Source organism: Epinephelus moara, chromosome 16 (genome assembly GCF_006386435.1).
Source record: "Epinephelus moara isolate mb chromosome 16, YSFRI_EMoa_1.0, whole genome shotgun sequence".
In the NCBI taxonomy this organism is placed as follows: Eukaryota; Metazoa; Chordata; class Actinopteri; order Perciformes; family Serranidae; genus Epinephelus; species Epinephelus moara.
In genome coordinates this window covers 17,344,683-17,367,986 of record NC_065521.1, presented here as the reverse complement: position 1 = coordinate 17,367,986, position 23,304 = coordinate 17,344,683, and the positions used below count along the sequence as shown (strand labels likewise).

The window sequence follows — 23,304 nt, the reverse complement described above, 5'->3', positions numbered from 1 at the left end:
AAAGTAAAACCCAGGCAGCTTTTTGTTAATTTATTCTAAACTCTTAAAGAAACTCAACATTATGTGAACCAAATATTTCGCAGGCTGTGCGCCTACCCTCAGCACATCACCCTCCAGCTGGTGGAGAGAAGCAGGGTGAGGAAACTGCAACTGCTGGCCCACCAGTACCTGATCCCAGCCAAGGTGGAGTTCCACATTGGAGACACCCTCCCTGAAACCAGCACCTCAGGGATCCCTGGCCAGCTTCGCAGACTCGGGTGAGACTGCAAACTCGGCCAGGCCCAATTTTGACTTGCACACTTTTGTGTTTTTTTACCAGTGCGGCACATTAGATACATACAAGATGGTTAAGGATATTGGAATGATGCAGCATACACAAACATATGTCATTTTTTAGTGCTCAAGTGATTAAATTATTAGTGCTGTCTGCTGGCTTTTTCTGGTGGGGACTGTCTTGTTTGGGCACCTGGTGATGGTGCTCTTTAGACACTTGGCTTTGTTCTTGTGATCTGGTTTTGATGTTAACTAACCACAATTGGAAGGAGGCAGGAAAGCTCTATGGCATAGTCATGTTGGATCTCCAAAAGACATTTTATTGTCTAGGTTATGGTATTTTGTCATACAAATCAAGAGCCATTGGTTACAATGACGCAGCCATCAGCTGGGTTCAATAATATCTTACTGGTAAATATGAAAAGGTGGATGTTGATTGTTTCTGGTCTTCAGGCCATAGCTTTTGACGTCTCTGAAGGAAAAACACATACACCATTGCCCACACCACAGGCTCATGCCACTGGCACACAATTGGAATTGTTCCCCCACTAAATATCAAGTATGAATTACTCCACAGGGATAAACAAAGTATCTGTGCAGTGTATCATCACAGAATTCAAATGTAGAATTGCATTTTACTCTTGTATATCTCAGCAGATGAGTTGAACTGAAAAGCAATACTGCACTGTCACCACAGGTATGTGTCTTTGTCGGACAATGAGAAGACAGGCTTCAAAGCTCGGGAGCTGAAGTCAGTCCATGTAGACGCCGTCGGGACGTACCTGAGAATAACCTTCCATAGGAACCATGTCAACCATTACAATCACCACAATCAGGTAGTCTGTTAACATGTACCTATACTACTGTTTCACTGCCTCTGTCTGATGCAGAAGACTCATCATAACTGAACGGCATGGTTTATGTGTTGCTCTATGTTGCTTGTGAGTCGTGCAGCAGTATTGTTTGATGTTGCCTATTACCTCCAACTAATTAGGTTCCATTAAAGTGATAGTTTTTGAAATGAAGTGGTAGCAAGGTCATGATTTTCTTTCTTTCTTTTTTTTTTTTTTACTCAAAGGATAGGGCTGGTGTTTTTCTTACAGCAAATAAGCAGCAAATCCCATGAAAAAACTTAAACCAACAATGTGTCAGTGAGTCTCTCTCAGTACTTCCCAAGCTCCATTAGTTCCCACTGAAAGTTTGAGTCTTTGAAAACATGTCTTAAATTTATAGGTGAATTTCTATGAGAATAAAGATTTCCCAAAACAGCAGGACACTGTTGTTTTTGACACACTGTTGGTACTTCTTTCAGCAGTGGAATAGTACACATTTGGTGCTTTAATCAGTATTTACAGCAGCAGGACTGTGTATCTGGGATTGATTTAAAACAAACTGTATTGTGTATGTTCATCATAAAGAAGAAACACCTCGCCCAGTGTGGCTCACTGATTTTTGGACAGCAATTGAAATAAGTTAGAGCAGACTTGAAAATATGGCAAGTACTTGTTAGTATGATAAATTAATTGTTCCTTTTTAGTTTTTCACCAGCCTTATCCTTTAAACTCTAGTAGAACAGTCCTACTGTTAGCCTCCCAACACACCCATTTATCACATGCACTGATTTTTGATTTTCTCTTGTAGTTCTGTTCAACCACTTCACCAACATTTGTTTATGATTTCAGGTTGCTTTGGTCGCCATAAATGTTCTGGGAGATTCTTTGGATGGCAATGCTTTTAACACAATTGTAAGTTGGCACTCTTGTCAGTCACCCATCACTGAACTTACATCACCACATCATTAGGTGGGGCTATTGTGCTGTGGTTTTGAGCGACATTGCTCCATCATCAGTCACTTAGAATAGGATTGATTGACATTTCCTCATCCACTGACATGTCACGCACTGACAGTTTGAACTTTTGGCATATTTAAATAGGATACAGTTTTAACAAACAAAATAGGGGAAATATGTATTTGTCACATATTGTATTTAAATAATTTAATAATTAATTTGTTCTGTTTTTTCCTGTTATCATGCTCTTTTCTCTGTGCAAAGTTGAATATTTTTCTTTTTTTGTTAGAATACAAAGTAGAAATACTAATGGGGATAGAGAAATTATACCAACACAATATGATGCAAATCTAGTACAACTGCCCTGAATAATGTGAGGCTTAAAATTTGTTGAGACCATGCAGGAGAGTTGATTCAGCTTACCTGTAAGTTTTGAAGCAGTACTTATTGGTGTACTAGACTGACCTGTATAGATATGATAGACATAACATAAAATAGATTGCGTGGGTATTTTATGTGGTATTTGTTGGTATTTACTGATCCAAAGACACCACATTAGCATATCTATATTCACACGTGTTTCCCTGAATGGTGTGTGTGTGTAGGTGCGTGTATATGTGTCAGGAATGTAGTAATGAGACACAAAGGGAGGACAGTATATAATCACACAGGAGGCCTTTAGTTAGCCAGTGTAATCAGATAGTCCTGCAGACAGACAGGTCCTGGAGGAGAGAGAGCACCTTAAGACACACACACACACACACACACACTGACACAGAGACATGGAAAGACATGGACACACTCTCACACAGATTCCAGTGAACAGGCTGTGCATTGTTGCTCCACTAATCCGACTCTGAGGACCTCCACCGCGGCAGTGATCTTGCCTGGAGGGTCGGCTAGATCTTGTTCTCTTATATCTGTTCTGTGAGTGGAAGTTGTGTTTGTCCTGTGGAGGGACACTGTGTGTGTTTGTGTGTGGATACAGGAAAAATGTGCCGCTTTAAAAGTGACGGTTCATCCAAATTATGAAGAAAAAAAAATATCTTCTCACTTACCTCTAGGGGGTATCTGTCCACACAGATCTGTCTTTGAGATCTCTGCCTTCATTCTGGTGCAATGTAGATGGATGGAATTTTGTTCCTGGTGCTCACAGCATTGAGAAGGTGTGATGATTGATGGTAAACAGAAGGGGTTTTTTTTGCTGTCACATGTTAAAGCTACCGTCATGGCCTCTATTAACTCTCCATCATGCTATAAATCTGCTCTGTGGAGGTAAAAGTTTTCCTTTTAATCTTTCCATGCTGTTGCTCTCCAGTTATGCCAGTCTCCAGGCTTTAAACGAGGCTGATAAAGTGCAATCAGATTCTTCATTTTGACATTACTTTTACATTTTGAGCTTACTCAAACTTGGTTCATTTATTTTGTGGTGTGATTTTTGTACTCCTGCTGCCATCACAGACACAATGAGTAAAACAGGACCAAACACCAATCAAATGGTAAAACTAGGCAGTGGTGATCCAATATGAGATACTGGAACTGACTTTATTGCCTATATCTGGCCTCATTTTTTTCCAGAAACATATTTAGGCTTACCGTTTCATTGTAATATGAGATCATTAGTTATGAGCTGGCTGCCATATTGTTTTCAGATGAGCTGTACCAAGTAGCTGTTGAATTTTTAAACATGACTTTCCAATGCTGTGCATAGTTTGTACTGTAGTCCATTCACCTCTAATTTATTGGAGTGGGTTTTTTTGTAATTTGGGTGCATTGGCCCTTTAAGAATTAGATCCTTGGCATGGCATTAAATGTGCTTAGAGCCAGTCCAAAAACATCAAATCTAGTCTGTGTAAATGCTAGATTATGTGACATTAACAGTTAACCAATGAAGTAGGCTAGTTTAATCAAGGGACTTTCCATCACTGCTTTTTATTTCCTCTTGGAAGTGTTCCACTGCCTTTTGTCCTCTTGAAATATGTTGTATCTTTTCATATCAGGCAGAATAACTACATACTGTATGATCAGTGAAGTGTACTGTATTGTTCTTGTTCCCACTTATTATTGGCCAACAGCAAGTTTAATCTTCAACATATTAAATGCTGGTTTTGTGTTCATGAATTACTGCAAGAATGATGCCATTAGTAGGCAGTGTTTCCTGTTCTGATAATGACTGGCCACCTAACACTTCAGGTGACAGCAGTGTGCGCAGTGGATTACAATTCTCCATATATGGCAGTAGCCTGGAGCTGATTAATGATTGGGTTTGGATGTGTGTGTGTGTGTGTGTGTGTGTGTGTGTGTGTGTGTGTGTGTGTGTGTGTGTGTGCGTGCGTGCGTGCGTGCNCAACTAATGACAGCATCCTGAGGTGTGCGTGCGTGCGTGCGTGCGTGCGTGCGTGCGTGCGTGCGTGCGTGCGTGCGTGCGTGCGTGCGTGCGTGTGAGTGAATGAGTGTGCTTGTATTGCTGCCATTTTAAGGTCCAGTGAGTTTTTGGTTATGGTTATTCTGGCTGGTCGTCACTTTTGAAAGGGCAATGTCTCGATTAGTTTTAGGTTAAGGTCAGGGTTTAAGTTCAAGGTCACCTCAAAGCTAATGGGATTAGAAAACAATTATCAGGTCTTCCCGAGCACAGTGATACAAGTGTATATACGCACGTGTGTGTAATTTGTCCATCTGTTTACCCCCAGCCAAGCAGAGAGCAGCTGATCGAACATTACCTCAACAGTACCCAGCTGGAGGCCGCCTTGGACACGACCTTCATGGGGTGAGGCTAGGCCATTGAACCCTGGTTTCTTTGTTTTGTGACAATAACACTGCTCAACAAAGCCATTTAGTCTGGAAGAAAACCAATAAGGCATTCAAGGTCACTCGCATTTGAAGACAATGCAGGTGGTGGTTCGTGCAAAGAGGAAAACACATTTCGAAATATCTCTTTTTTTTTGATATATCAACCCCCAAGGGACGTTTCACCTCAGGGTCTCACTCCTTTGGGGGTCGGTCAGTGTTTTTCTCCTTTGATCAAGATTTGCACAATACTGAGCCCATTTAACTGATAATGACACTTGTGTTCTTCACTCGCATTACCTCAAATGAATTTAGGCACCAAATCGTCTGCTCTGTTTTCTGTGTCCAACATGTTTCACAACTGTTACAACCTCAGACCTGACAGAACAGTGTTGTTGTGTAAAATTAAATGTTTCATATGCTGTTTTTGTGTCCTGTCTTTCTCCCAGCAAATGTGAGTCCATCTCCCCGTTGGACGACCTCGCCTTCGACATGTACCAGGACCCCGAAGTTGCCCACATCATCCGACTCCTGGACCAAAAGAAGCAGGACATGGTGCGGCAAGAGAAATTCGAGCAGGCCAAGAATCTGAAGCAGGCCATCGCAGATCTGCAAAAGGTACTCTAGCTGCTGGGAGGCAGACTGTGTGGCTACAGTACACCAAATATTTGCTCACATGATTGAGCAGTATGCACCACCACATACCAGGATGTGTTCTCTTTTAATGGGTTACTCACAGGCTGAAAAAGTCTTAAATGATTTATATTTAAGACCCTATTATCATTAAGCTTAACTAATTGCCCTCCAGGTTGTGCTCTATACTGAGCAAACATGAGAATGGTGTCACTTTTATCACATAACTCTCAGCAAGAAAGTGATCAAGCATAACTCACAAAATGTTGTACTACTCCTATAAGCCTCTTGTATGACATATTTTGCACTGTGCTTCATTCACATCTATTCTAAAGAATACTTTCCCCACAGCTGGATTGTAAACTGCCATTTTAGCGTGAAAGTAAAGGGACAATCTGCCGCAGAACAGCTGATCTAGTTATGTTACCATAATGGCATTTTAAGGTTGGTCTTAAATATGTAGCCGTGACAGTTGCATTGTGTTAATGGGGTTCAGGCAATGTGCCTTAGTTTCAGTGCAAATAATTAGTATGTGAACACACAGGCACACATATACTAAATTTCCCTGGTTACTGGAAGATTTTTTCAGCAAAAGGCAGCAGATTCCGGTAAGAATTTACAGGAAAATACCAGGATCTATACTCCCTGGACCAGTGGTTGAATGTGAAGAAGTCCATTTACCCTACTAGATTTTTGCTCCACCACATTTCAGTGGAAAATAGTGTACCCTCACTATATTTATCTCACAGTTACAGTTACTAGTTACTCTGCAGATTAAGATTTTACATGCAAAACATGTAATGTTCTCATTAAATATGATGCATAACAAACCCTCCTCCACCACTGTTATAGGCTTCTTTTGAGCCATGTTATCTCTACTGACTTTTGATGGCTCTTTTTACTTTGCAAACAATTGGTAGGGACATAATTTAGGGCCGGCTATCACCATCCACCCACTGCCACTACTACTGATAATAATTTCTCCTTTGCAAATCTCAACTCAATGAGGCTTGTATTCCTTTTATAGATATCCAGTGTTATTTCACCACTGTTTGTAACAGTAGTTGTTAAACATTGTTCAGATTCCTGTCACTGACCTCCTTTGTATACAGTGTTACCATGCTGACCATGAATTCTTAATAAGCTCAACAGCTGCAGTGATGGTCCTTGGGTAGTGTCTCTCCCACTCCCAGCCACAAGCCTTTCAGTAACCAGATAACACACAAACACACCTACACTCGCACCTTGTTAGCATGGCGTATTAACATTGCAGACAAAGCAGTTGCCAAGGTAGTCATGCTGAAAATCCCTTGTCATCTCACCCTCAGGATGTCAGAGGATGGTTATTTTGGCATTACATGATATCTGAAAACACTAGACAGAACAAAAGGCAGAGGATTGGCCTGGTGTATTTCTTTAGCTTTGTTTGAGCAACTCTACTTAGATTGGAGGAAGCAGAGATGCTCATCGAGTAGAAAGAACTACTTGCTGGAGATCTTAGGCATAAATTGGAGGAACAATTGCCATGTTTATTGCACCACTTGTTCAAAAAAGAGCAAGACTCACTGAGTGTCGATGACCATGTGGCTTGGCATCCTGTTTGGCAACTTAATACAGCTTTATGGAATTTCCTGACTTACTGGAAGCTGTTGTCAAATTTTCAGCCTATAAATCTTAATGATTCACTATGTGGCACATTTAGTGTTATGCAGCACCAGGGCTGTGTTATTGTGCAGGGCAGAACTGCCCATGTCTAGTCTAAGCCCATTCCCAAACCAGTTCCAGTTAGGTTTAAAGAATAATTACGGGTAATTAGAATTTGGATCCTGTTTGAGTAGCTTTGGCCATTTTTGCTGTTGGTTATGATAACACTGTGCTCAAAGTAATTGCTGAAATTGCTCTGGGAACTCAGTGACATCAGTACAACTCCCCACAAAATTTTAGTTCTCCAGAAATGTTTTGTTAGAGTCTTACACGTCATCTGCTCCTCTATTTTAGACACTCTAGATTCTTACTATTTATGACCTAAGTATTTCTCAAATGTGTGTTCTCTATTACCAACTAGTCAATCTTATGGTCTTCCTTTTTCAATAAGATTTGGGAGGGGCAAATTATGGAATGACTTTTCCCACCTGGCAAAAAACTATTTCTCCATAAAAAAGTTATGAAAGATGCTTAAAAGAACTGGTTTAACTGCTGTTTTGTAACTGCTCTTCTCCATTGTTTTGTTCATGTATCCATGTTTAGTTGTTCCAAGCATACAAGCATTTTTACAGTCTGACAGGTTGTAAACAAGCTGTTTACAACAGTAGGTTGAAGTTGTACCAGAATGTTGGCCAGTAAACAGAGATGGGTGTTTACAGCTACCAATTTGGGTAATAGTTTTACAGTTCAGCTTTGTTTTCTCTTCCTGATAAGTTTGACTAATTTGGGGTTTTCTTCACAACCTGTCTAGTCACATGACTGCTCATGTTTCTTGCCCCGTTGAACTTGTTTTTAGTCATGTCATGACTTTCCCAGAGCTCAGCAATTAACCTGGTCAGAATATTATCATTAAGTATGAAAATAAGATCAAAGTTGTAATAAACTGGAGTTCTCCTTTAGGAAAATACCGCACCAAGAACACCAGAGAAGATGAAATACATGTTTAAGACCAGAACCAAAACCTTTCCAAATTTGAAAAATAATGATTTATGTTTTGCAGTAGCTATTTCAGCAGGACCTCTACCTTCACCTACAAAATAAGTACACAAGATGAAAAATAATCCTTGAAACTGTCAGCAGTGCTAGGTAAAGGTAGTAAATATTAAATCAAGGTTTAGTCAGTTGAGGCAAACACTGACATAAATCCAAGACATCATGAAACCATGAGCGGACTTATTCAACAGCTTCCATGTTTACTGTAGGGCTTACTTTACCTCTGCTTGTCTCGGGCTCTTTCAGGTGGGGGAGCGTTTGGCTCGGTATGACGTGGAGAAGCGATGTGCGATCGAAAAGGAAGATTATGACCTGGCCAAGAAGAAGAAGGAGCTGATGGAGGAGTACAGGAAGAGCGTCTACCAGCAGCTGGAGGTCCACAACCTGCTGGACATGGCAACGGTCAGCCAGTCACCAACCACTGATGGCAGTGCTTCACCTGTGTAGTAACAGCAGGCAGACTGTTTAAAGATGTGTTGGTGTTAAACAAAATGAGAAATTATGGGATATGGGGAAAAAACATTATTTATTCTACCTAAAATGATTTCTGCTCTGTCCTCCCACCATGTCACCAGATCACACGGGCTGCAGATTCATCCCCAGCCCAGGATCCTCCCTCCCTTCTGCCTTCTCCAGGTCACCGTTCAGCCCCCACCAAGCCCCTTGTGTCCACAGACACATCCAGGAAGGGGAAAAAAACTAACGCTCCTCAGAACCAACAGCCAGATGCAGAAACTGTGGTGCCCAAACTAAGCAGCTTACCTGACACACCGTGCACACCTGCTGCAGTACCAAAGATAGATGTAAGTGACACTTCATCAAATGCGCTGATGATGCAACACATCACATCTTTATGTCCAACAGCGGCACACACTTAAAAACAGAAACAACTTGTCCGATACTCCAATAAACTAATGATGTAGCTGAAGACAGCTGGAGCTTGTTCTGCTTGCATGAATTTCTTTATTGTTGTAAAAATAATCTAGCACCTTGGGAACACGTCTCCTGCCTTAAGCCTCTGTAGTGTTGGAACATGGAGCACACAGGGAGATTATGACCAGTTGGGGCTTTTATGCTTTACTCACCACCTACTGAGACAGCCCCTACTGCAGGTTTGGGTTTCACTATTTAATTAAAAGCGTGCAACAGCTGACTGACTCCAGCGGCTGCCAACCTGGCCTCAGGGCAGGGCTTTGAGCCTTGTGCGAGGCAGCAGGGTGCCAGTTGGCCCTGTTGCACAGGAGACAGCGCGGACTGGATGGAGACTGGGTTTGTATAGATGGGGTTAAACATTCATTGTCAGCATAATGTTGAATGATGGACCTATTCAGTGATCAAATGCTAGTGAGAGTTAGTGAAAAGAACATGGGTAGAGATGATCAATATTTCAAAAGGATGGACATCCTTGTCAGACATGAAAGTGTAGATCAGTTTTCTTTAAAGCTTTGAACTGAGGAGTGTTATTTTGTCTGCTGAGAAATATATATGTACAGTTACTGTAAATTCAACTAGCCACTGTTCTTAAATATTGTACTCCTAGCTTTGAATAGCAATGTTGTTGTCTTGTGCGGACAGGTTACCGGTGTGCCTTATGATGAGAGGCCGCTACCAGCCCTTCAGAGGAAAGAGCGGCCTTTGGAGGCCACCCCAAGCCCTGCAGAGCAGCACTCCCCCCAATCTGACGCCCAAAGGACCCCACGCAGCCCTGAGATAAGCGGAGAGCCAGAGCTTCTGACAGAGAAGGCCCAGAGAGAGGCTGGCCTTCCAATAGAGGTGTATGGAGAAAGTCTGGTAAGAAAAAAAGGTGGAAAAACTTAGACCATACATTAGAAGACTTTAAAATGACTTTGAAAATACTGTTAAAATACTGTAGTCTGACATCCTCTCATATCATGTTTAACAGAAACTGACTAACTAAGTTAAAGACCAACCCTTGTTCACTCCTCACCTCCACCAGTCTGTCCTTGTTTTCCACATTATGATAAAACCAAAGCTTGTTCATGTTCTTACGCCTCGCTGTGGTCCCCTTCATGTTTACTGTCTACCTGGTTTGCTGCTTTTGGTGCTAGTGAGAGTGCAGCTATTGGTTGTTGACAGTGTCCATGCCATTTAACTCCAGTATATGCATGAGCCACGACTAAAAACGTACAGTAATATTAAACATGTGACAGCTCGAACTATTATTATTACTATTATTACCACCTTACACCAAACGATCAAGTTCACAGGAGTGTGCACCAACAGAGGTAAAATCCGGCATAATCTAACTAGGGGTTTCACTTTCTCTCAGGTTTTTATTCTTACGTATGTCCTCTGAAAATTACCTTCGGGTATCACTTCAGGATTTTTTGTACTTTGCACTATAGTCGGATAGTATTGCCCTATTTTAGCTAGTCCCAGATATATTTGTATTAGTTTAAATGATAAGTAACACGATTCAGCAGTTCAGAAATACCAATGTATGAGGTAACTTTAAAAAAAAGTGTCAATATCACGTAGTTTATCCACCAGAGAGAAGAAAGTTTGCAATACACTATAACCTGTACCAAAGAATCTAATATTCACTCTCCTTTTAGTTCTTTTCTGGTTTCCATAAGCTCCTGAGAAAATGATTCAGCTCTATAGCTGCAAGATGCTCAGCTTTGTTTTCAGCTAGTTTCTAACTTCGTCTATTCTCCCCTGTGGTGCTGGACAGATACTGTACAGTTGGTTTTATCAGAGGTGTCTTGCTGAAAAGATTTCCCTCCGGCTGCGGGAAACTGGGTTGCTGAGAGTGGAATTTGTGGGCTGGCAAACCAAAGCAATCAGCTAATAATTAGCTAAATACTCCTTCAAGCTGATGGGAACTGGTCGGGTGCCAACATATATCACATACCATATAGTCATTTGATTTGTTGATCATATAGAAAATATTGATTAGCGTAGCTTTAAGGCATCGTATACATTTATTGGGAAATGTATGTGTTTGTAATGTACGATCTTTATATAGAACACAGCATACAGTATGTGCGAATCTCTATCTGCATCTGCTGGAATATATAAATAAGAATGTTTACTAATGTAAATATATTTCCTGCCCCTTTGCTAATCTTTTCTGCTCTCCTCCAGGTGGCTGGGGCGTATTCCAAAACCTGGTCCTACAGAGAGGATGCTCTCCTGGCTGTGCACAAGAAGCTTATGGAGCTGTCCCCCACCACCCCGAAGGAGGAGCTGAGAAACATGATAAGAGCTGCAGTCTTCCTGGTCAAGAGGGCCCTCCTGGACAAAGTGTCATCTGTGAGTCATGTCCTCAACAGAAAATTGTCCCAGTGTGGATGCTGTGAATGCCCTTATTAATTAAACAGAAACTGCTGCCAGTAAAGCAGCCCTGTTAAGGTGTTATGGATATATTTACTTTGTCACTGTCCAAGTCTTTTATAAATCATGTTCTCTGGATTCCTGTTACTAACGTCCATGTAGTGAAATCATAAGCACACACTTGTACGTGCACACTCCTAACAATGTTCCCCTTGTCCCATGTGCAACCCTAGTTCTCTCTCCCAGAGCCAGCTTCCTTAAATAAACAGTTTTGACAAGGATGGCCTTGTAACCCCTTTCTGGAAGTCGTCTATAGCTTGTATGGTAATGAAAAGAGTAGTGCTGCAATACTTGTAGTGATTTATTTTACTAGCTGCACTGATACACAGAATGCTCCAGTAAGAAGTCAGCTGGTTAAGTTGCTGCTCTGCAAATGTTCCTCAGTTCAGTTCATGTTAAATACACCTTTCTCTGGCAGCTTAGTGCTGTGAGAGTCTGAATGTAGCCCAGGGTGTTTGTTATATGTCTTTCCAGTCTAAATCTACCCTGTAAACATTACAACTCCACAAATATTGATAATGTGCTTGTAATTCAGTTGACCTATGAAGAAGAGGTTAGTCAGCATCTTTCAACTGATTGTCACTTTTCATCTGCATACACTAATCAACCAAAACCAAACACTGCCAAGTCGAGCCTCTCTGCTAATTGATATCACCCTGCTGCTAATTTTTCTTGGAAAGTCCACTAAGTTTGGAGCTAAACATCCACTGGCTCTCTCTTTAGGTTTTCCACGCCTCCTTGAAGTTGCTGCGGCTACTGCTGAGTCAGCTGATCCCAGGTCTGGGGCTGGGCCGGACCGAGGTGACCCACTGCATAGATCAGACTTGGCCTAACCTACTGGCCAGGACTGGAGACTCAGCCAGCCGCCTCCGGGGCACGGCCACTGCCTTCATACAGGTATTGTCACACACTGGACTGACATTTTTATTTGGCACCTGCTGCACCAGTAGAATCCCATTAACTCTCACTGCTTCTTGTCACACTGCCCTCAGCCTCCACAGCAGCTTTGCTTTGACTCATGAGATCACTTTGCAATCTGCCACAACCATCTTCCCTTGTGTAAAAGCTCTGTGAAAAGCTTTGCCTGAAATTCTTGGAAACTCAGCACTCAATTTCTTGAAGTTCAGTTTCAACACACACTAACAGGGTGGGACTCCTGTAATCTTGAAACAAATACAAAAGAACTTAATTAACCTCCGTAACCGCAGTAAGAGTATAGTGCTCTTCTCTGAGAATGCCAAGAAATATTACCTCAAAATAATAGTACACACTACAGTGTGCTCATGGACTTATCCTACACAGATGAACAATGATCCAGTATTGTCCTACTGCACTGATCCATATGCCATAGAGAGCCAAAGCTATGTAGAGTTTCTGGCTTACTTCTTGTTCCACAATTTGAAAAATTACTTTTTTATTTATTTAATATTTCAGCTTCTAGTGGAATTCAAAAGAGAGCATGAGTAACCTGGGTTAAATGTCACCAGCTTGACAGAGTGAAGCCAGATGATGAGCAAATTATAAGAATGGACAGGGAAAATAAAACGGATATTTTTTAGACGTCAGAGATTACAGCCAAACAGGAGGAGAGAAGATAGACAAAAGTTTGATGCTAAATCATTTTTCCTTTTCTCTAACATCTATGAAATAACAACAATACTATATTGAGAATTTCAGGAGCTGTGAGTACACATACAGTATAAGAGATTGCTTCTCATTTGTTCGTCATGTAGACTCTGATCCCGTCACCCCACATACAGGCAGATGGTTGAACACGATACTGCTGTCATCAAAGAGAAGGGAAATGTTTTGTAAACTGAAAAAAGTCATGATTCATCTAAGGGTGGATTTGTTGTGGTTAGGAATTTCAAGCAGTGTGAGAGAGTCATTAGATCACAGCTAAATAATGAAAGGATGAATGCATGTCACACCCCTCTTAATTTTAAGTCTTTAGATCCAGTTAAAACAGAGAATGATTTCTTTACTATAATTTCTTTTTCAAGATGTTATATTTCCGTAAAAAAAAAAAAAAAGCAGGGGCTGTGTCACAGGACCATGTCTGAAAATGTAGATTTCTTCTGTTTTCTGTCTGCTCTCCTGTAGTGGTGTTAGTAAAAATACAGTAGATTAAATGTAAATGTAAAAATAGATAAATATATAAAAATTCCTGATGTAAACAATTAATGTTGCAAATTTGTGCAAATCCTAATGATGAAGTACTAGTAGAATAATATTGACCAAGGACACATGCTCATAAAACTCACTAAATTCATTGGCAACCAAAAACATGCAGGAGAAACCAATTATTTTGACATGTACTTACGCAAATCATGAATTTAATTTTCTACCGAAGGCAAACTTGACTGTGCATACTTGGTGCTGTTATTGTTATTATTTTTGCCATAGCTTTCTTGTTATAGCCGTGGGTGCCACTTGTTGTTAAAAATAACTCCTCATAAATAACTCCTATGTCAGTAAAGTAATAGTTTCATCAGTCTGATGGACATCACCCACAAGTCAGTATTCAGAACAATGATTACAAAGGCGCTTTATTTACACGCCACACAGTAAGCAAACAGGAGAAACAGCTTGAACATGTGTAAAATTGAATCCAACCTCCCTCCAAAGGTAAACTTTGGAAACTTTATCTTTCCGAAACTATAGATTAATTTGCCAGGAAAAATGCACCGCCCAAGCAACGGTTCAGAGTGCTTGTAAATTGTAAACAGTCAAAGAGAGACTTATGCGTCTCTCCAGGGGTCCGTTTCACAAAGCAAGTTTAGTGAAAACTCAGAGTCTGTTAACCCTGAAATGAGGGAAACTCTGAGTTTTCCGTTTCAAAAAGGGAGGTAACTCAAACCAGAGAAAGAGGGGTAACTCTAGCCTGTTTCAGAGAGAGAGGTAACTTGAGCTCTCGGTCAGTTACCGTAGTAACAGACTCCATGAACCTAACCTGGTCGGGACCAGGTTTTTCTCAATGAACCTCAAGTTTCTCTCTGTCTCCGCCCTCTTTCAGAGCCACACACTCCATTTGATTTCCTCATTCATTCAGTCAGCAGGCGAGTTCTGGCGTAGCCTAGTTCTGCCGTCTGTCATTTTAAAAAATCATTAAAGAAATCAGAGTCAGTATATTAGAAGTCACTAATTAGTAAATAGTTAGGCACAGTAGGTGGCGACTTTTTTCACTAACATGGAATGTCCTTTTGATAACGATACCGTGGATGAAGGTGCAGCATTACTGCGCAGAGAATTAAATATTCGTCGGGAGATGGTTATCAGACCGCGCATAGATGTTCTAGCATTTCCACACAATTATCTTTTTGAGCGGTACCGTTTTACGTCACAGTCCATCATCTACACACACAACCTAATCCGTCCTTACATTTGCAACATTACCAATCGTAGTCATGCTCTCACACCCCAGCAGATATTGTGTGTTGCGCTGCGTTTCTTTGCAAATTGAAGTTTTTTGTACAATGTCGGAGATGCTGAGCACTTGAGTAAGGCAACTGTATGCAGGGCGGTCAGAAAAGTGTGCTCGTTTTACGGGCATCTGCCTTCTTTCTGTTGGCTGAGTAGAAGTCTGTGTTAGTTTAAATAGGCTTAATTATTTAACATAACATGATATAGATGAGAAGACATTTATGTGTGTGAAAACAGCATTATGTTGGGGATAAAACAACTGCACAGTCAAACAGCCACTTAATATTTACTTTACAATGTAAAACATGATCAAAATGAGGTACCCCCATGAGATTATGCCGAGGTATTACCTGTTTGAACAATGTTTTTATATTTCATCCTAAACTGCTGCCAAGTGCGCTTCTCCCCCGCGGGATTGCACCTAAATGAAATAAATTAGTAGGCTACCATTCAAGCAGTTTTCCCCTGTAATATTATTGTGATTGCAAAGGACTACATTTAAACTTACGCATTGACCCGAGCAGCAATGTTCTCCCACGCCGTCTCCCTCTCTTTTGCAGCTGCAGCGGTGTTGCACTTCTTTTTGAAAACGTGTGCAAACTCGCCGTATGAGCGCATTAAGATTTCTAATTCTAGTGGGGTGAAAAACGCAGCCCTCCTCTTCCCCGTTGCCATGGTGACTCGTCGAATCTGGGCTCCATTGATGCTGGCTTTTTATAGTTGTGGTGCACGCGCTTAACTCCAGGTGAAACTACTCTGAGTTGATTAAACCGATTCAAATCAGCTGTTCTGGAACCGGAAACTCAGAGTTTCCTATCTCAGAGTAGATCAACTCAGAGTTCAGGATTAGACTCAGAGTTTGTTGAACCTGCTTTGTGAAACGGACCCCAGGAGTACTGAGCTTATTTGAGTGGGCAAGTGTAGAAACAGGACAGATATTTATGAAAATAAATAAATATGTTTCCCTGACCTAATGTTATTCTGTAATAAGATTATGAAACTAGCACTGTTACAAAGAAAGACAATTTCCTTCCAACAGCAAAATGTAAAGTCATCATAGCCAAGGATGCAATTTGGTTAAAAGCAGCATTTCGTGTTGTTTTCATACAGTTACAGTCCTCACTGAATTGGAACTTTGTAGTGACACTCTAAGATCCTGTAATTATCCTGTCATGTAGTTATATTCCCACAGTACACTGTAGGTAGAGAGAACAGTGCATGCCATTATTTTAACAGCTTTTTTTAACCGGTTTATTTAACTGTCTGTATGTATAATGAATGAGGTTGTGTGTGTGTTTATGCAACCTGCTGATTCGTTTTGTAGCCATAATGGAAGCATTGCTGTTATGATGGTGATTGTCCTGGCTCTAAGTTCTTAAGTTTAGCCAGTTTTGTATGTTGTTGTTGTTGTTGTTGTTTTTATTCTTACTATTTTCTTTAAGAGCTTAAGTGTCTGCCACCCACCAGGCTGAAAGGCTTTTTGGGTGCTGGGAGGACTGTTACATGCAAACACAAAAACAAACTTCTGCACATTAGCTTCTGCACACTGTATTTTATTTATCCTAATCAAATATAGTGCAGATCCTAGTGTATGTATTTATAGGAGCTGGTAATGTCTTACGTTAGCTTTCCCAACATGACATTGACCTCAGAGACTGACTCAGTGTGCTGTACCTCAGCTTCATACACAAGGTGAGTTAGAGGGTGTCAGAGGTGTTGTCATGCTCAGCCCCAGCCTTCAGACAAGCCCCATGTTGTAGTCACCTTAACTGCAGAGACTGGCTCCTTGTAGCCTGTCACTGGAACAGAGCCGCCAGTGCGTGTTCCATACAGAAGAGGTGGTGTTTGGTATTTGTGGCCTGTAATGGAGGTTGGTGTGAACATGTAGTGCGCATTTGCTAACTGAAAGTTGTTGCAGTGTTACTCATCTGTGTGTGAGTGTGTGTGTGTGTGTGTGTGTGTGTGTGTGTGTGTGTGTGTGTAGCTTCTGTTTCAATGAGTTCAAATTAGGACACAACTGTAAGGCCATTACGATGAGTCTCAGCCCTCTGAAATCATTGCCCAGCCCTTCTGGATCTGTTTAGAGCTCTGTTAGTTGGGCAATGACTGAATCCCTCTTTGTATGTTGAGGACAAATTACACATTGTGTGTGTGTGTGTGTGTGTGTGTGTGTGTGTGTGTGTATCCCTTATCTCCAACATACATTCCACTCACCTGATGAGGCTGAAAAAGCAAACAACTGAGAGAAGTTTTTCCAAGAACTATCTTCCGTCCTACTTTAATTGTACGCTTGTATTCTCTGTCATGACTTGTCTCTCTAACAGATGCTTGTGTTGAATGACAAATCACCAAGCGTAGCATCACATATGTTTTGTCGTTGGCTTACAGCCCACACATGACTTAATTTAAAGGTGCATACTGTAAGTCTGCATTGACATTGCATGACTTTTACACCGTAAAGTTCAAAGACTTTGTCTCTTTCTCATGTCCTTCTTTTAGGAAATTGCTGTTTTGAAGGACGTACGCACCCTGCAGGTAATCCCTGGTGAGCTGGTGAAGCCCTTCAAATCCAACTTCCCCTCTCGTTTGGCTCAGAGTCGGGCCGAGCTGCTTGAGAAGCTGCTCGCTGAACTGGGTACAGAGAACTCTGGCTTTACCCTGGACAATGTCATGACGGTAAAGGACCTAGATCATTTGAAATGCATCTGTACGTTCTTCTTTTCTTAATTAATTTGAATTATTTGAAGTCTCTTATAATCTAACCCCAAAAGTCTCAGAGTATGGAAGTTGAAAGCTCAAGTTGCTATTATTTTTTCAAGATAATGAGATGATTATTCCAGTGGTGGCCCTAGATTTCTGTAGACTAACACTTTTGTGACACTGGAACATTTTAAGGGAATTTAATTGCTTTAAAATCTCACAAATAAATTTAAAATGTGCTGAAAATTAGCAGCGGACAAAAAAAATACCACTGTAGGTTGGCAGTCACAGATTTATTTACTTGAGTTGTTAACAACTGCTGTTTTTTGGCAGTGTCAGGTTTGTCTCTTTCCAATCTGGAAACAGCAATTATGACATTTCCTCTAAAACATGACAGCACATGTACTGTATAGAGATAGATACAATATAATGCCTGCATTATTCCACATCGAAAACAGACATCCATCAAGCTGATTTTCTGTTACATTTGACTGAGTAATTACAGTGTGACTAACTGACAGGGGAGCAATCCCTCCCTGGCTGTCTGTGGCCATTCAGTTTGCCCAAACAGGCTGTCAGTAAGCTCCAGTCAGCTGAGTCAATGTTGTCACCATTGGCATCCCCTTAACGTCCCCTGCACTGCTCTGGTTCCCAGCAGTGACCTAATATCTACGTGCAAACTGTCCAACTGTTGACCAAGCCGTCCTGTCCACCCCTCTCCAGTTTTACGACCAGTCCTCCGCCCATCCCCCTTCACTCGGCCCTCCTCTTGACTCCGCACATCCTTTATCGGCGAGAGCAAATTGTTAGGTTTGTCCTCTGAGTTTCTCCGCCTTCTAAAGCCAAAGCCACACAGGTGGCATTGGGTGGCCTGTGTTTGCGTGTTTGAGCATGCTTGCTCAGCGCCTGTCCCCTTTGTGTTGGCTGCCTCCCATGTTTGCCTGGGAAACATTTCCCGTCTGGATTGAGACGTGACAGGAGGGCTGAGCTTTATTTCCCAGTTTGCCTGATGAGTAACATGTAAGAGACACCAGGTTTACACTGAAACTCAGTTTCAATAATGAATGGCTTGACAATCTGTTGTGACGCCTGGTAGCAACATATCATTTAATTAAAAGTACAGAAGGCTCAGGGCAGCGACTTGGTTCCTGCAGTAACCTTTGTGGGGCTGACCCATTAGAGATAGCTGTTCTCCTCCTCAGGACACACAAAGCACCTCAGGCAGACAAACAGTTTCATCTGTGTGTGTGTGTTTGAGAGCAGAAAGAAAAACACTCCCCTCGGGCAGTAAATAGAAATGGATACACTGCATATATCAGCATTAGCATGTGACAGTGATGGTGGCGATGGAGAAGGAGAGCTTAGAATCAAATCTTCCCTTTAACATATGAGCGAAAACTTATGCATGTCTACAGATTTACCCCAGCAATCTGTTTATTAAGCTGCTAATAACAGAATTGTACCTTTGGTTTGGTGGTAGGAGCCCTCCTCAAACACAAAGAAGTTGCACAACAGACACAGAGTTAATTTAATACACTCAAGAAAACTGGCAAATGACAGAATCCTTAAATTTCACAGCTCAAACCTCCTCTGGTATCTGCCTCTTTTAGATCCTGTGACTAGCCCTCTTGACAGCCCTACAGTGTTAGCCCAGCTATATTTTGAGCATTTTTCCTTTTCCTCCTGCTGTTACCTGGGTGATCTGCCCCGAGGCGGGAGCCAGAGAAAAAAAAGGGGGTGATTGAATTTCCTGTAATTAAAATGAGAAGTGGTCAGCAGAGACAACAGAGAATAATGGCGAGCTGTCCCTGAGCCTGTTGAACGAGGGATGGGTGGCCTTTGTGCGCAGTTTACTTCTGGATGTTAATTTTCCCCACTGGTGGGATTGCCATTGTGTTGCCACTCCCTTCACACAGATTATGTCGGATAATGGGCTCTTTTTACGTCATGATGTGCACTTCCCTCAAAGGACTTCATCAGCAATGTTATGGTTTTGTGCATGAAACTAGACTGCAAATATTTCTTCACAAAATGTTGACTTATATCTGTTCAAAAGCACTGAATATTTCCTCCAGCACACTGGAGATACGACAAGGCAAGGCAACTTAAATTGTATGGCAGCTCTTAAACACAGAGGTAATATAAACTGCCTTACACAAGGATAAGAAGTGCATTAGAACAACATCTAAGAACACAATAAACCGGAAAAAATTCAGATAAAGTAACAGGCAAAAACACAGTGCAGTTATAGTGGTGCATCAAGTTGCTCAATTGCTTAATAAAGAATGTAGGAAAAGTGAGTTAAAGGCACAGTTTAAAAGTGCGGTAGCGTTTTAAATTTAGTTTTGAAAGTGACTAGAGTTGTTTACTTCGTGAAATCAGGTTATACAGGAAATCAGACAACAGGTTTACATGCAATTTGAATACTGTAAGCCCCAGTGTGTAACCAGATATCAGATAATTTTCTTAAAGCCTGCATGTGAATTTTACAAACACTCAGCTATTCAGTGCAGGAAACCAGTTCATTCAGACTTACAGAGGATTTTTGTCTTTGTTTCAGTTTTAGTGGGACTTTGAATAAAATGTTTAATTTATGGATGCATCACCACGTGCAATGATCTCTCTGTTTAACCTGCTGCTTTGCAGTGATACAGTCTTTCACGTGTGCATAGATAAAAAGTACATTAGAAACCTGGTGATATCATGGTTCTCTTGGCCAAGATATTGGCTTTCTCTTCACATTTCTAGCTGGGGAAATCAGGTTTCACTAATCCCCTACCCCGATCACAGAAACCTGGTTTATGAAAAGTCACTGCAGAGAGCAGACAACAGTTACTTAAATGCATGTAGTGACTGGTGATCCACTCAGGTTTATGATCACCAACAACTTTGCGCACTGGTCAATTCCTAGTTGTGTCAAGGAGGTTTTTTCTTTTCTATTGTTTATCATTCAAAATTAAGTGTAATTTGCAGTTATGGCTCCGCTGACTAAGAATTTTCCTAGTTGACCAATAGTCGTCATTTAGGGCCATTAGTCGACTAGTTGCCCACATGTTTGTGATATTAATTTAATTATTAAGTTATATATTTTAAGAGGGGCAACACAATGGTTTGAGTTCAAGGTCTGAGAAAGAATAGTATCAGTAACATTGTTAACACTCTGCTACATTACAGAGAAATACAAAACCGTACTAATGAACCCTCATTAAATGTTACTTGCAGAGTTTACATATCACCTTGGGTTCATCCTTCACCTTCTCAAAATGATCCCACATGTTATTAAGTAGTCTGTGTTATAACCGCAGGTACCAGTCCTGGAAATTAGGGGCCGTACACATGCCGCGTCTTTGACCGCCTGGAAAATACAAGGTCGGGCGCTGGGCGCTACTCTTGTGCTTTTTTTGTGCCATCTTTCAAGAGTGCAGCTGCAGGTTGTGTCTGAGGTTGCTAAGCAACCATAACAAGCATCATATAGCCTATTTACCTCAAATCCCAAGTGCAGAGCTGATCTTCTTCCAGGTGCTGTTTTTAAGTGTGTAGGCCTATCATCAGACAGATGTAAAGCTCTGAGTAGCCCTGCACTAAAATGATCAACTACGGAGGAAGCGAAAGATATCTGTCGACTATGATTGGTTTGTAACGTGACTGTCTGACGGCTGAGTGTGGCCTCTTCCTGTGTCTGTCCTTTCAAATTAAATTCCCACACGGTCCAGTCATGTAGGGTTTGATTTAATTTGACAAGGCGCAGCTCCTAATAGAGTTTCACATTTGTTTGTTTTTGATTTTTTTTCTGCGACTAAGCGACCAATGAAATCTTGCCAACTAATGACCTTTCTGGTCAACTAACGTTCGGTTGACTATTAGTGGGCAGCCCTACTTGCAGTTCTAAATCAGTGTTACATCAACAACAACAAAAAAGTCTAATGGCATATGTTGCAACAGTAATATACAGCCAGTCAAACCTTGCTTAATGTTCACATGTTAATAGAAACCCTGGTTTCCTTTGACAGTTCTGTACGGCAGCTTTGGAGCACAATGCGTCAGCAGTTCGAGAGCTGGCAGTGCGCGTCATATTATCCATGTACCAGCAGCACAGAGCATCCGTTCTCAGCTACCTTCCACCCAACGATGCTGCTGTACGGAAGAACTTCCTCTTCAAAACCCTCTTTGATGGCTTTGCCAAGATTGACGGAAAGCTGGTGGACACTCAGGCAAGAAGGTTTTTTTTTTTCACTGCAAATGAATCTCTCATTCACACATAACATCTTCACTGAAATATAATATAAAATATAAATTTGATGTCAAGTATAATATCATATAAAAAAAGAGAGAAAGAACTGAAATCTCCTCTTTCTATTATAACAGAATGAAACATTTCTGATGAATATAAGGGTGTCTTTCTTCACTCTGTTAAAATTATTTGCATCAGACTGCCAGACCGAGGGTGTGTTCACACTTTTTTTTCAAACAGATTGTAGTCAGCGAGGAGCAGCTGGTAGATGGACAGTGAAACTGTCAGACATGGCAGATGGGAGCACTCTCAAGCTGAAAGGAGTTGAGCTTTTAGAGGGGACTGCATGACGTCATGTCTTTTTATTTTTTTTAAGCTGACAGTGAAAGAGTTTCATGTTGCACAGACAGCTAACTGCCTTCGCTGCTTCCTTTGCCAAAGCCAGCACAGGCATTCTGTTTTCTCCTCAACTGGTTTAACAAATAATCCATGACGGCTCCATGCATGAATCTATCGATGGTATAATGCAGATATGGTGCTACATTTCTATCAAATCCTTCAAGTCATCACCAACTAAACTGTGTAAGATGCAATCCTAACAAATCTGATTGATATTTTATAGTTAGCAGTGTAGCACAAAACATGGGAAAGGATAGCTGTAAGCTGAAACCACAAACGCTGCCAGTAAACAAGACAGTTTGCGTTCCAAAGCTGACATGGTGTGGTGTTGTTTTACTGTAAAGTTTGTGACTCACACAGTGACCAAGTTTAATTTCTCTCTGGCATTATTAGAAATGTAGCCTTCCCATTACGCAATGGCCCTCAGAGTCCGCAGAGCTCTTGGCTCTTCAACTTTTAAAGATGAAAATAATGAAATGAAAGCTGGCATGGTGAGCAAGAGAGAGCCGTGATCATAAAATGATATTGACAGGAGAAAGAGAGAGTGGAAAGTAAGCAAACAGAGGAAAATGAAATTGACAAACTGACACTGACTATGAGGCTGATGGCATGTCACTTTTCACCCAGACTTTGAAGAAGGGAGGTGGTCAGCAGGATGGACAAAAAGAGAAGGAGGAGATCCACTCCCTTCAGGAGCAGCTGGCAGCCTTGAAAGAGATCACAGTAGGTGGAGCTGTCATCAGATTGCAATTTCCTCTCCTCTTGTAATGGCTGCTAATTTGTCTGTATGACTCCACTAAGACTTGGTAGAATTTTTACTCTTGAGCTGGTGAGAAACTCAACACTGGTACCATTTATCTCCTTAAGTGTCTTATGAAGAGGAGTTCCACCATTTATCCACAGCTGTCTATATTTGAAGTTACTGTTAAAGTTGTGCTAAGCTTTCCTTGTGTGATAGCAACTTTTTTTGGAACCTTGCTTTCTGGTATCTATTCCTATTACTCTGTCTGCTTG

General features: G+C 41.2%; 1 protein-coding gene across 2 annotated transcripts in view; it reads left to right on the top strand.

Moving 5' to 3' along the window:
- The window catches only part of cep104 (centrosomal protein 104), a 37,329-nt gene that overhangs the window by 1,882 nt on the left and 12,143 nt on the right, over nucleotides 1-23,304 (top strand). For both annotated transcript variants that reach the window (XM_050065409.1, XM_050065408.1), the window contains exons 3-15: nucleotides 84-257; nucleotides 971-1,109; nucleotides 1,956-2,018; nucleotides 4,754-4,830; nucleotides 5,300-5,468; nucleotides 8,427-8,582; nucleotides 8,756-8,983; nucleotides 9,756-9,971; nucleotides 11,289-11,456; nucleotides 12,261-12,434; nucleotides 17,460-17,636; nucleotides 21,671-21,871; nucleotides 22,918-23,013. In XM_050065409.1, coding sequence (XP_049921366.1) covers nucleotides 84-257; nucleotides 971-1,109; nucleotides 1,956-2,018; nucleotides 4,754-4,830; nucleotides 5,300-5,468; nucleotides 8,427-8,582; nucleotides 8,756-8,983; nucleotides 9,756-9,971; nucleotides 11,289-11,456; nucleotides 12,261-12,434; nucleotides 17,460-17,636; nucleotides 21,671-21,871; nucleotides 22,918-23,013 — 2,038 coding nt within the window. The remainder of the gene's footprint in view (nucleotides 1-83; nucleotides 258-970; nucleotides 1,110-1,955; nucleotides 2,019-4,753; nucleotides 4,831-5,299; nucleotides 5,469-8,426; nucleotides 8,583-8,755; nucleotides 8,984-9,755; nucleotides 9,972-11,288; nucleotides 11,457-12,260; nucleotides 12,435-17,459; nucleotides 17,637-21,670; nucleotides 21,872-22,917; nucleotides 23,014-23,304) is intronic.